Source organism: Chaetura pelagica, unplaced genomic scaffold (genome assembly GCF_000747805.2).
Source record: "Chaetura pelagica isolate M959 unplaced genomic scaffold, ChaPel_1.0 scaffold723, whole genome shotgun sequence".
Classification (NCBI taxonomy): domain Eukaryota; kingdom Metazoa; phylum Chordata; class Aves; order Apodiformes; family Apodidae; genus Chaetura; species Chaetura pelagica.
Genome location: NW_009952580.1, coordinates 166,758 through 181,345, shown reverse-complemented (window position 1 = coordinate 181,345; position 14,588 = coordinate 166,758). Strand labels below are relative to the sequence as shown.

The 14,588-nt window shown below is 43.2% G+C and overlaps 1 protein-coding gene across 1 annotated transcript in view; it reads left to right on the top strand.

The window, feature by feature from the left end:
* The first annotated feature begins 9,933 nt into the window (after positions 1–9,933).
* AHRR (aryl-hydrocarbon receptor repressor) overlaps positions 9,934–14,588 on the top strand; it is a 69,544-nt gene continuing 64,889 nt past the window's right edge. The window contains exon 1 of the mRNA XM_009993626.1: positions 9,934–9,995. Within this exon, the coding sequence (XP_009991928.1) occupies positions 9,934–9,995 (62 nt within the window). The remainder of the gene's footprint in view (positions 9,996–14,588) is intronic.

Sequence of the window (14,588 nt, the reverse complement as noted above, 5' to 3'; positions counted from 1 at the left end):
TCTAAAGCTTTGGGGAAAACCCCAGCATTTTTCTTTGAAAGTTTTTAGTTTTTTCACAGATCTTTGGGTATCTAAGCTCTGATGAACATCTCTTCTGGGGTGCTTGTAATTTCATTTTCTGCTTTTCCTTTTGTTCCACTGAATGACTGAGAAGGAGGAACGTAGAAAGGTAAAGCTGGAAGAATGGGATTGCATCTTCCCAATAAGCTGACCTTACATCTAGGTTTATAAGTATTTTTTTTCTCCCTGCTCTCCTACTCCTATACATGCACATTTCATAATAACTTTTTTTTAATAGTAATAAAGATGTCAGTCACCATTTTGTTGGCCTTAGGGCTGTTGTCCAGTCCTCTTGTGCTTCTTCTAGTGGGGAAAACACTGTGCTGCCTTCTCCTGGTGTCACAGAAGCTCTTTGGAGGACAGGTGGTGGCTCTGAGCCAGGGACAGGCACTTCTTTCTCCATCCACACTGTCTCTGTCTGCAGTCATACAGAAATATACAAATATATGAAATATATATGAAAAAAATATATACTAAATATATGAGCTGTCAGACGTTTTGACTCCTATTCTGCACTGGCGTGCAGCTAAAGGCTTTTGAGAAGCCTTTTGTAAAAAATAAGAGAGAAATAAGAGGGCAATTCTGGTGCATGGCAGACTTTCAAAGCACTTGTAATTGGCTCTTGGCCCACTCACGGGAGGGGTTCACCAGCTTATTGATCACTGTGGAGAGTCTCCCTGATTTTCATATGCAATCATTTCCTGATTAAAAAATCCATTTAAATTAGTGCCATTTTGTCTGTACAGTAGAAAACTCCTAAAAATGGTTCCTAGTGTTTCTCTCCTCCTATGTCATCTGTTCAATCTGATCTATCTGTAGCCTCCCTTTGGATATCTCAGGGTTTCTCATCACTTGGTTAGCATTTGCTCCACGGTTGCACCACACTGCTAGTTTGGCCTGATGGATGCACAATGATAGCAAAGACCATTCTTCTACCACTTTCAAGAGAACCCAGACAATCAAAGTTTGATGAGATTATAAGCAGAGTATTAAAACATTGGGTGGTTGGGAAAGGAACACCAGGAATGCTGGGGAACTCACAAAATGGTTTGGCACACCAACGTAGCTTCATAGTTCGTAGTTGTATTTGCAACCCCTGGCTAGTTCTGAGACTCAGAGTGACATGTCTAGTTCATGTCACCAGAGTGTTTTGCATGTGCTGGAACATGGACCACCTTATGGTGGATTGGGGGAGTGGGAAATGAGAGTAAAAGAACCCAAAAAGCAGCCGCATGAGTTGGTTGTGGAACTTACGCTGTTCTTTTACTTAAGGACATTTATCCCTCACTTACAATTGTGGAGTAGTGTAGGCATACTAATGTACTAGACAAACTTGATGAATTAACTAGCTCTAGCAGCCTTATTGTGACAGCTCAGAGATAAATCTGAGCAGAACCTATCTGAAGTCATTTATACACTTGATAAATATACTTGAGTTAGTAGATTGTACTGAGCTCTGTGTTGCCAGTGTAAAGCTGCCCAGAACCTGAACTAGCTGAAGTTTGAAGACAGGTGAACTAAGACACTAAACATTCATAGCAGAAATATTTGATGGCCTCATCTTTTTTAGTCAAATTTGCTATGGAAATGATGCTTATGCTTTCACAGTATCTGCTTTTCAGTTTCTACAAGTTGCTTCTTTTAGTCTGTTAGTAGAGTTCCAGCAAACGTAACAGAGGGACAGAGATCTCAAAGAAACTAAGATCCTGGCAGTTGAAAGGTGAAACGTGCTACACTAATATCCCTACTGAGGGCAAGGCTGTGATGTGAGATTGAATGTCTTGTTAATCATCAAATAATCCAGATGGTTCAGACAATATTTTCAGTGCCTCAGCTGCAGCAAATCTTTTCATCACTGCCCACATCTTACTACAGAAAGGGTAGTCCTGCTGCTGGGGCAGTCATCTCCTGTTCCTGTTTGTGGCAAGGGCAATGGAGGAACAAAGTCAAGCTTCATAGAAAGAGATGACACTCCACTTAACTGGAAAGAATTTTAGCAGACCTATACCCAGTCTGATTTTTTGTGTGTGTTTTTGTATGTGCTATGGTCCATATCCTTCCTGAAGTGACACAGCTTACTCCAGAAGTTCTAAAAACAGATTGATTTTTAAAACACCACTCTAAAAACACTCATGCATCTAAGCTTAAAAAAAAAGAAAAAAAGTTAGCTATTTACATCCTCAAAGATAAAAAAAAGTCTCCTTGAACTTAATTTCAGGCTTTCTTATATAAACCAATGAAGAAAGTAGGGCTGATGAGATAATTTAGTCCCTAAATGAACTTGTTTGTGAGGGAAGAATAGTGATAGAAAGTATTGTTCTGCTAGAGGTTGCTGAGGAGTGTAGCTGCACACCCACCCTGTAGCAAAGAGCTGCCACGTTTCAAAGTCAAGCAATTGTAAATTAGGAAACCCAGGAGTTAGAGATGAAATGTGAGTTCTTCACCTACGTGAACAGGCACTGAACTCATTCTCGTATGAGAAGTCAAAATGGCATCTTTTGCTTCTATTCTCCTCATTCACCTTGTGGTCCCAGCTCTGTACTACTCGCTGTAGAAACCCTGTTGTGAACACAGTGGTATTAATTTTGTCACGGATTTTTTTTTCTGTGATAATTGTGACTATAATATCTTGGTACAGCAAAAACCACTGCTGAATCAATCTTTATGACACCGCCGGGGACATTCGGTCTTCTTGGCAGAGACACGTCCGAGAGCTGCATCCCCTTCACTCCATCCCAGACGCTCGGGAGGTGATTTTTTCCCGGAGCTGCAGCGCTTGGTGCCCGTCCCTGCCGAGCGCAGCCCCGGGTGCTTTCAGCTGCGGCCCCGAAAGCTCAGCACTGCTGGAAATCAGACCAAGGCTCCCAAAAAGATGCGGGTTGATGCCCCGGACGTCCGTGGCTGCCGTGCCGTGCCTCGCGTCACGCAGCCCTCCTTCCCAAACCCCCAATTCCCTCCCTGAAACTCCCGGAGCGGGGCAGGGGTCTCAGGCTCCTTCCCCTGAGGCAGGCGGTGATGGCGAAGCAGCCCGCAGACCTGGGCGGGGAGAATTTGGGATGGTTATTGGAAGTCGGGATGGTAATGGACAGGCGGTGGTCCCGGTGATCCCCTTCTGGAGCGTCCGTCTGCGGGGCTCAGGGAGCTGCCCGGGGACAGAGAGGGGCCCAGGCTGAGAACTGGCAGCAGCCCTGCTTCTGTCCCCTCCCTGCCTCCTCTCCCTCTGCCTCCCAGCCCGCGCCTGGAGCGGGGAGTGCACAGCGGGACGGGGGGGAACAGCGAGAGGGAAAGTCCCTGCCGCGCTGGAGGAGGCACGTAAAGCGCAGGGGCTGCGCGGGGATGCAGATGTGGGGCGGGGGGATGCAGATGTGGAGCGCGGGGATGCAGATGTGGAGCGCGGGGATGCAGATGTGGAGCGCGGATGCCTGTGGGAGGAGAGGAGGGGGTGATGTGTGCTCAGCTCAGGCAGGAACCGTGGGGAACTGTGGCTGCAACAGTCTGCCCAGCACAAGCAAACTGAATTTTTTATTATTTTATTTTTTTGCTCCCCAGAAACGCAAAACGTAGCCAAATTTGTGCTTGTTTTCTTTCAGAAAAATTAAAGGTTTTATATGTGCCGTGTCAGACTTACTTATCGGTGCTGTAAGCCCCATGTATGATCCTCGGTAGTTAAAGAACACCCTCTGTCAGTCAAGCATTGTATACTCTTAATTAGTCCATTAACATTTCTAACAGCTCTTCAGGTTTGTAAATTCACTTTCTTCCTTTTTCACTGGAGAGGAGGCTGAGACAGAAAAGCAAATCTTAAGGCCAGGGAGGGCCACTGTGCTCTTGTTTCTATCTCATGTACAACATGAACCATCAGACATCCTTAAACAAATCCTTCACCACACAGGTCCAATATTTTTCGGAAGGAAAAAAAAAAGTAATCTTGATTAAAATTAATTCTCAGTGATGGAGAGTCCTCTACAGTCCCGGGTAAATTATTTTAATAGACATCCTCATTTATTTGTAATTTGAATTGAATTACCCTCAAATTCTGCAAATTGGATCTTGCTAGAATTTGCTTCATCTCTGTCACGAAATGTTTGTTTCTTACATAAGAACACAGTTACTTCTTGTGTAGGATTTCTCTGCTGCTGTTCTTCTTGGCAACCCAAACAGGTGGAGCTGCTTGGGTTGACTGCAGGGCTCGCTTGTTCAACCTTTAATAGTTTTCGTGATTCTTTGAGCCAGGTTTGGTTTTGGGGTTTTTTAATATATATTTTTTTTTAATACTTTTTTGTTGTTGTTGGTTTGTTCGTTGATTTTTTTCTTTTTCTTTTTTTTCCTTTTGTTTCTGTTTGTTTTGTTTTGTTTTGTTTTAAAGCGAGGCTGCCTGAGCTGGAGACAGCACTGCCCGCTCTTTGCAAAGACCCATCCAAAGCTGTGACCGATTTTTTCCTCCCAAACCACGACCCAGGAACCTCATCCCGCCTGGCGGGAACGCCCTGACCCCAACTCATCCCGCCACCAGCGGGCAGGTGAATTCCTACCTTGTGGATGAGCCGCCCTGAGCGGGAACCTTTCCCCGGGGTCCCTGCCCGGCAGGTACAAACACACAGAGGCAGCCCCGTCCCTGCGGGCTGCGCGGGTGCGGCTGCACCGCGGCCGCGCAACTTCCGCGCTCCCCGCTCCGCGGGGCCGCGGGCTGAGCAGCGCTCGGAGGTGGTTCAGGCCCTGAGCGCCTGGGGTGTGATCGCGTTCGGGCAGGGAATGATTCTTACAAGGTAATGGAAGAAGAGATCGCTGGGCGATGCGATGTGACCCCCTGTAGCCACCAACGCTGTCCATTTGAGGATGGATTGATTGATTCCCCCCCTGCGTTCAGCCCAACTGCTTGTCTTTAATTTAAGCATAACTTCTCTTTGGGTAAAGTGCACTTTTCAGGAAGACATTTAACAGTGATTTCAAGACAGTGGGATCCACTAAATCTTCTGTAGCTTTGTAGTTTTAAGTGCTCACGATGTTAATGACTTATTTCTTACCTGGGTGTAGCTGGTTTCAGCTCCAATCTCTACTTGCTTGCTCTGTTTCAGATTGAAATAATTCAGCACCTGTATCTTCCCCAGAAAAGTGCTTCACTTTACTTGTCACCTACTTCTTTTTTCTATGCAAGGCAGTTTCTTCAGCCTGCAAGTATTTTTGAAGCTTCTTTCCTCAAGCTTTCTGATTTCTAACGTTTTTGAAAAGCGCTTGGATGGGAACTGTGCACACTGTTCCAGCATCAGTCTCGTCATATCTGTAAACAGAGGTAAAATCACTTCTCTTAGGTCAGCAACTGCATGATCTGCCTTTGCAGCAGCTCCTCCCTGAGAGCTCAGGGTATGGATTGCATTCATTTTTCGCTTTGATCCCTAATTCCTTTCAAGAATCACTGGCATGTCAGGATGCAATCCCCATGCAGCAGCAATGACTTGCATTACCTATTCTGAGATCTGAGTGTTTGCATTTGGCTGTATTAAAATGCACTGTGGAGAAACAGAAACAGCCTACAGGGCACTCCAGGTTGCTCTATTTTACTTTGTCTTCAGCATTTTTTTCCACTCCTCTACACTTTTATAACTTTGCAGATGTTATCATCAATGGCTTTGTATTGAACCTTGATGCCTGTAAGATCTTTATAAAAACTTTTCTATTTAGCAGTGATTTCTCTATGATAACTTTTTTTTTCTTCTTTATTTTTTTAAATTTATTTTTATCCAACACTTGACAAATCCTTCACTTAGGGAAGTGTACACTATAATACTTCATTGTGGCTTTTTAAAAATCAGAATGTTGTGCTGCTAATTTAAATGATTTAAGAATACGAGGGAAATCCTTTATCAGCTAGAGGTAATAACTTGTCAGCGATTAAGTTTCACTCGAAGGAGTGTGATATTCCATGAAATTTTGCTAAGTGATGTCATTAGGCTTTCTTATCAGCTTTTCTGGAATTTTGTTGGGATGGATGTCAGTCTCACCATCCGGTGGTTAGCTGGGTGGTTATGTTTCCCTTCCCTGAGGATTATCACATAGCAACTGTCTTTCAGTCCTTTGGATTTCTCCAACGTTCAGAGATTCATTACGACTTAATGTCAGCAGTGATTAAAAGCATCTAACATAAGAAAGTGAATTATCTTGACCCACGTCTGCCCTTTGCTGGCAATTCTGTTCCTTTCAGTCCTACCTACCCGCCCCCCGAAGATTCTCAAGCTTGTAAAACCCTTCTCCTGCTGCTGGAGTGGTGGAAGGTTGCTGCTTTCAGTTCGAGTTCATCCTCCCTCAAACAGGGGGAGAGCGTGCCAGGACTCTGAAATCTTACAGATAGCAAGAGAAAGGAAAGATTGTTCTGAGCAGCTGAGTGCCCATCCCTGCAAGTTCTTCCCATCTCTCCTTCATACACGGGGCTGTTGGGCTTGCAGGGGAAGGAGCTGCCTGCTCCCTGGAGATGGGCCTTTCTGTCCCAGGGGTTGGAGAGCAGGGCTCCCAGACAATCAGAAGAGGGCACAGCCCAGGCAGGACCATGGATATGTGCTCTTCTCCAGTTCTTAAAATAAATGTTTTCTTGATTTATGGTTCTGCGCAGCTCAAGAACTTTAAGTGTTGTTCTCAGACCTATTTTTAGGACCATTAGCCATGGGGCTTCTGACTTAGTCTTCATTCCCATACATGCAATTCTCAAACTCATTTTGTCTGCATAATGCTATTGCATGAGTGGCAGTAGCAGAAGCACCTTTTGGCTGTACACATATCTATGGTTTTGTGTTCAGTTGCTGAAGCAGTGCTTCATTTGACGTTGCTGTGGTAACCCCTTGCCCTAATTCTGTAGAAAGTTCTTGCAGAAAGCCTGAAGAGTGCATGGTTTACTCTTAATTGATGCAAGTACATGATTCTTCTTCTTTTCAGATACTAGGAGTAAAACTGTTGAATGCTCTTACCTTTTATGCAGTTCTAACATGTAGCCATCTCCATCTAGCAAGCAGTCTACACACTTTTGTTCATAATATTCTTCTAAAAAGCACACTGTCTTTTCTCTTTCGCACTGCAATTCGTGAATTTTCCTTTGGACCTTTATCTTCCTTGACCAGTGTTTTACACCTCATAAATTCTAGCCCATATTGTTTGCTATTTATTTCCTGGTTTTCAGTTGTTTGAATACTGAGGTCTTTTAATTTATTTCTATTTGCCGTCACATATTCATCAACTGTACCAGAGTGAGTGTTAAAACAAAGCGGTCCTTTTGAGATACCTCATGAACTCTTAACTTTCAGTTTTCAGTTGACTTACACTGTCCAAGTCTTTCTCCTGCTTGTAATTTTCCTCATGAAGGCGAGAGAAGGGAAGTCTAGCATGTGACACTGTTTTGAAATATAACTATGAGTCACAGATTCATACTATGGACAGGAAGGTCTCAGAACACAAAAGTATTCTAATATAAAGAAAATACCTTTTAATGTAAGGTCTCACAAGAAACTGCAGCAATTCTTTTGGCATTTTCACACCATTTCAGCTTTCCACCAGAGCAGAAAACCCACCAGGGTAGATGAGATCTTAAAAATTGGCAGACTGTTGAAAAAATGAGCTTGTAGATTAGCCTTGACTAACAAGGTCTTTGAAGGTGGCAAGGAGGCTTTACCTAAGCACAGGCTGTAGGATAAACAAATTTCTTAACCTGGAGTAGTATTTATTGCACCGTATCCCTTCTGCCCCTCAGCCAGGCAGTTCATCCACCTAATTTCACATGAGCTTGTCCCAGTAGTAGTGAAAAAAACCTGCTTTGTGTGTTTCTGGAAGAACGCTATGCCTGACACTGCAGCAACTGGAAAATGAGTGGTCTTTCCACTTTACACTGTGCATCATTTTAGAATGCATCCTCAAGGGAAGAACAATTAATGGCTGTGGTTAGTTGTGTAATGGAATAAAAACAGAATGTGGATTTAGATGATTTTTACAAAGTAACTTAAGAGCTTTCTGTTGATACAATAACTGATTTTCCAGATCAGGGAAATATGGTAGACTTTTTATCTGAATTTAGCAAAGGATGCTGTGCTGCTGAGAACTAGTAGAGAATTGAAATTCTGGGGGAAGGAACTGGGTCAACACCACGTGCTGAAAGGAAAATGACTGATGAGGGAAACTCCAAGCAGAGCTCCTCAACTATCAGCCTGGAGACAATAATATTTTTACTAAGAAATTTCGTGTATAAGCCAGGAGTGTACCAATAAACTTAGTTGCTTATGCCATCAATACAGAAGATAAAATCCTCACATAACAAAAATGAACAGGAAATTAATTGTATGAATGGGATGGCCAGGCACTTTGGCACTGAAATGTGTATTTTCTCCATAAACCGTGCCTTGATTTGTTGGAAGTTCTACATGAACATGGAGAACTGTGCATATTAGGTGAGCACAGGTTGACTTTGAGCCACGAATTTTATAATGGCTATGAAAAAGGAAAATGTGGTCACCCAAGTATCAAGTGAGATAACTCCCATAAGGAATTAATGGTTTGTCAATACATATGTATATATGTACATTTGTGAAATACTTTCAGATTTTACTTCATATACTGTACATGATTATGTTTATCTGTGTTTTGGACAGACTGACTGAAATGAGAAAATAATGGCTCCTAAGATGATGGGAAAAATCTGTAACATTAGAGGGGAATAAAAGAGTTTGGGTTGTCCTAGAACAGAAAAAAAAAAAAGGCTGACTTAAGGTATGACTGATATTTAAAAATACACCAATGAGTAAACACAATGGAGGAGGAAGAGCTATTTAAACTAAAAGACAATGTTGGCAGAAGAACAAATGGGCATAAAATGACCATGAACAAAATTAAGCTGGAAAGCAAAAGGTTTCTAGTTATCAGAAAGCTGTCTTTCTGACAGTGTAAAGCAAAGCTCCTCTAAACAGTTTTAAAAAGATCAGTAAGTTTATGATTTATGATACGGCGTAGGTGACTTTGGTAGCATGGGATTTGATTCAGTGACATAGAATTTTCCCTTAATTTTACATCTTACGCAAAGCAGCAAATGCTCTTCAGATACAACACGCACCCATGGCTGAACAGCACACAGCAGGACTAAAAGACGTCAGACAGAAAATCAAGAGACTTCGATATTCAGCTGGTCTCCAGAAACTCCAAACAGACTAAATGCAAAAACTTGTTTCAGAGCTCGATCTCTCTTGAGGCTAATGTGCTCAAACAGAGCAATAATAAGGCTAAGCTGTGTCTGAAAACTGTCACCTCCACCAGCACTGTCTTGGACCCTGGTGCTAACCACAATACTGTGTGTCACTTCTTGAGCTACTGACAGACACAATTTCAGTCTTTAAAAATGAGGATGTGAGGAGGTGGAAAAATGCTGCTTTGAATAATTGCATCCTACTTATCACAGTGTTTGTAATGGAAGACAATATTCCCTGTGTATTTAAAAAAAAGCTGTGAAATCCTCCCTGCAGATGATGATGGGTAGTATTGTTCATTCTTATTTGTTTAGCTGAATTAAAAAATTAACCTAGAAGGAGAAGAAAATAATTTGGATATCGAGTAAACAGGATGTATCTTATACCCATTTTTATACCCTGTATTGTATGCTTAATTTGAAAAAATGAAAATGGAATATAAACATCAATATTCTAATAATATTAAGGTAGGAAATTGGAATAAGCCTTAAGCTTCTATCTTAACTAATGCCACTGTGTTTTTTAGTGTTGTTGAATGCCACACTCAAGGAACATTTTTCTCCGTTGAACTTTCTCAGTGCTGTCATTTTGTACAGAGGTATGAAACACAGAAACCCCTAAACTAAGAAACCTATTCCTTTTGTTTTTCAGCATCACAACAATGATTCCTCCAGGGGAATGCCTATATGCTGGGAGGAAAAGGAGGAAACCCATTCAGAAACAGTTAAGTATCATATTCATCAGGAGGCATCTCCCTCTGAGTGTATGTGCTAGAAATCAGGTAGAAGAAGAAGTCCTTTCCTTCGGTCTGCTGACACAGGAGAAGCCTCATCTCTTTCTCTGCAGGGAGAAAGCCCTGGTCAGGAGGCTGGCTCTGCATGGTTGACCCCGGCTCTAGCAAGGATGCTGAGGATGGGTCAAACCGTCCTTACCCATCACTAGGTGTCTGTCATGGTCTGGGCCCAACAAGACAACAGAGGAACAGCCCCACGGCCACTCACTCAATTCCCCCCACGCACACACTCTGGGATGAGGAGGACAGAGCTCATGGGCTGAGACAAGGAGGGATCTTCACTGATTAAGGTCCCGGGCAAAACAGACTCAACTTGGGGAAAAAAAGAGTTTAATTTCACATTAATCAAACACACCCAGGACACAGACACACACAGGGCAGGGCTTGCATATGTTACCCCACCCCTTCTTCCCTAGCCCAAATCCCTTTGTTTCCAGTTTCTCTCCCTCCTTCCCCCCAGCAGCACAGGGGAACAGGGGATGGGGTTTGGAGTCAGTCCACAGGTTCCTGCTGCTCCTTCCTCCTCAGGAAGAAGGATTCCTTACAGTCCTTCTTCCCTGCTTCCCCATGGGGTCCCTCCCATGGTAGAGAGTCCTCCACGAACCTCTCCTTCCTGAGTCCTTCCCACGAGGTCCGGAGCTGCTCCAGCCTGGGCTGCCCACGGAGCCAGGGGCTGCTTTGGGAACATCCAACTCCCCTGGCACCAGGGTCTTCCACAGCTGCACAATCTGAGTCCACAAGCAGCAAATCCTCTGGCCACAACATCCAAGTCCCGTGGCCAAGTTCACCCCTCCTGGCACCTTCAGGGAATGTTCCACCATGTTCCTCCACGAGTGCAGGGGCACAGCTGCCATCTCGCCATGGGCTGCAGGGAAACTTCTGCTTGGGCACCTTCTGCCCCTTCTTCCTCACCAACCACCAGCACTGCTCTCCACCAGTACTGCTCTCCTCCTCCAGCATAGCTCTTCTCCCCTCTAGTGCTTCTCTGCTCAGGTGTTATCTCAGTTCTTTCATATATTAATCGCAGAGGAGCATCTATTGTCCCTCTAATGGCTCCTTAGCTGGGTTTGGAGCAGAGGGAGCTTCTCAGCTTCTTACTGGAGCCACCCCTGGGGCCCTTCCCCCGCTACCAAAAACCCACCAAACCAGAACAGTGTCCCAGGAGGAGGCCAGTGGTGGCTGTGGTGTGTGCCCCAGGGTACTGCAAGTACCCTGCCACAAGCAGGGGGAAGGGGCAGCAGTGTTCCATAGGCAGAAGACACTGGCTGACTGGATGTCAACCGGGCAATGGGTTGGAGGGGTGGCAGCCACCTCAACACTTCTGTGTTCCCCATGGCCTGTTCCAGGAGCCTTTTGAGAAGCTGTGTGTCACTGGCACCAGTGCACTGGTATCCCACTCCCCCCTTCCCCCTTCCTTGCCTTAGCCTTGCTTGGGGCATCACTAAGGCCAACGTGTGAGTCCGGAAAGTGGGTCAGTTCAGCCAACTGAAAAAGCAGACTGGTGACTCACTTTTTGCATAAAGAACACATCGTTTTCAAACCACTATTTACTATGGGATCACTTTCATTAGGAGAAAAATAAGAGAGAGGAATTGCGTGTGTGGAGGCAAAGCAAAAAAACCCCCCAAAACCCACAAAAAAAAGAAGCAGGAAGGTGTTACTGCAAGGTGCTTGAAATGGGAGGGAAAAAGGGTTGCTATCACTTAAATGTAAAATGATTTCCAGATGTCATAGACCACGCTGTGAAATGAAGCTTCTTAATATAATAATTCCACATCTTCTGTGTTAAGCTTGAATATATATATATAATAACCATATATATATGGTTATGAAACACACATTTTTACTGTGTTAAAATGATGAACTAGCACTGGTGGCCTTCACAGACAATTTAAGGATGGGAAGGTAACTAAAATAGATTTTGCTATTTTCAGTTGTTCAGAACTTCTAAAAATAACCCACTTGGCTTGAAGTTGTATATATTGGTCTAAAGTCAGGGGAGTTTGAATATTTGAGTGAAATCTGTTGATTTTGTGTGGATTTTGGAGAGTATTTGCACATGAACCACTTGTTTCTACTTAACAAAAATATTTCTTTTAGAGTAAAATATATCATAGGTGATAATTTCAGTAGATAAAGATAATGACATAAGAAAATTATTTTTCCTGCATAACCTGGGTGTTAAATCCAAAATGTATGTAACATTTCTGCACTAATGTTCATGTATGGATATGGATATTTAATTTTATAACTGCATGAGTTATGGAACTGCTCCAGTACATGAAATTACCTCTGTGCAAAACTGTTCATGAATCTTAACTTTTGTGAGAAAGGAAGGAGAGATGGAGTTGCTTTGAGAAACATTGAGCTTCATGTTTGGAGTGCATATGCTAGCTAGAAGAACTCTCAGGGATGACTTCTGGATAAATGCAATGGTTAAGAAAACTACTTGTTAACAAAGGATGTAAGTGACCTCAGGAGTCCTTTATGAAATTTGGTCTTTAACAAAACCAGAGGCAAATTCTCACTGAATTGGATGCAGCCAAGTTTTCACCTTGTGAGTCATCACCAGTAATGCTGCCTTGAAAAGAGCTTTGGTATGAGATTGCAGTACAGATACCTGAGCATGAGCTTACCCAGCCAGGACATTGACAATTTTTATCAAGAATTTTGGTTTTGGTTAAAAGCAAGAGAATCATACGTTTTGGATTATTACACTATAGTGCTCCCGCACAGGAGACTGCCCTCTGTTTTTTGGGCTGGGTACTTACCACTTGCTGAGGATGATTTCTCAGTTCCTAGCAACCCTGGTCTCTTCCTCAAACCTTATCTGTTTGTGGGCTTGGTCTTTGGTAAGCATTTCCTGTGCTCATTATCTTACTCAGGGACTTCTTAACTCTCATCTAAAGAAGCTCTGTCCTTCAGTCCTGCAGACCTTACTGGTATTTCAGGACTCTGAGATATCCTTACTGTTATGCTGCCTCAATCATTTAACTTGAATTTAGAAGGGCAGACAGAGCCTATTAATTGAATACTACATTTAACCATGGTTTTGATCCATGTCATACCATTTCTGTTACAGCTTTTTTCTCTTTTTTGACAGCATAACACTTTTTCCTCCATGGCCTTGTTCTACTTTTTGACCTGTCATTCTGGTAATGAACCATGGTAGCTGCTGCCACCTGTTCTGGGAAAGGTATTTGTTCAGCTGAAAAACCTAATTTTTCACAGGAAAAATAAGTTGATGGGCATTTGTTGGCCAGTCCTAATAATGATCCCTCACTTTTTTCCAGCAATAGCCTCTAGATATTTAACTTTCTCTTGACAAAGGAATAAGTGAGCTGAGGTGACAACCTGAGCAGGATACTTGGATTTCTGTAGGGATTAATGAATTGGTCCTTTTGAAGGCCTGGATTCAAAGGACAGAGTAGCAGTTTTACCCTTTGTGGAACAACTGGGATGTTCATGTCTGCTCGTATTCATTGCATCCCAGCTCTCTGCCTCTCCATCAGCTTTTTGTGATCAGACTGTCAAGCCAGGTCATGATCCTGCAGATGGCTTTTAATTCAGGATGTCACAGAATGACATTGCTCACCACTTCCATGGTTTGTCAGGCACAGGAACTCTGTTCTGAGGTAGCTTTACGGAATAGTGATGAAAATGTATGAAGAAGGTCCGTGGGAAAATGCAGAGACCCACAAGGCTGTGGAAGAATGTGTGGGAAAACTTATTTTACCAGGAAGACCTAATATATCTCGGTCTTCTTCTCTACACAGAACCAGGAGAGACTTCTTCAGTAGATTGCCATTCTTCAGAATATACATTGGGTTCAACTTTTACTTTTATATATGCAAATAAATGAAAAATCCTAGCTGTTTTCCCTTTGCCCCAGAAAGCTTCCAAGCATGCCCTGTTAAATGTGATCTAAACTAAAGCATTTTGGCTTTTATGGAACCAATTCAAACACCTGGAGCTCAGACTGATTGAAAAATTTCCATCACATATGCTTTTCAGCCAGAGAACTGGAGTTTTGAAGAAAGGAAATATTTTCTACCAAGTGTTTGTTTCCTGTGGAAATCTAACATTTTACTGGTAATTGTAGCATGTGAAAACTAAGGAGATCTTGTTTCTAACCTCAAACTAAAATCGCTGTGCTGAAATTAATACTTATAATGGAAATGCTAGGGCAAAGCTTGAGGACAGTTACCATTTGAGAGCTTCAGCCATTTCCTCGCCTCAAACCGCGGCATCTTGTAAAACTCTCTCCCACCACAAAATACATTTTGTAATGTTTTACAGCTCTTTTAGCTGCCCTAGCTCTGAGTGTATCTGTAACTGCTCCAAACTACCCACTTCAGCCAGAACCATATCAAGTGCTAGGGTAAACTGAGACTTGAGGAGGTGCAGCTCTCTCCTGCTTCCTAGCTTGTGTTTCAAGGCCCTCTGTGGCCTAGCCCTTCCTCTTACTTGGTACCACACTATCCCACCTCTCATCTGCTCTGCCAGTGCAATGTCTTCTCCAT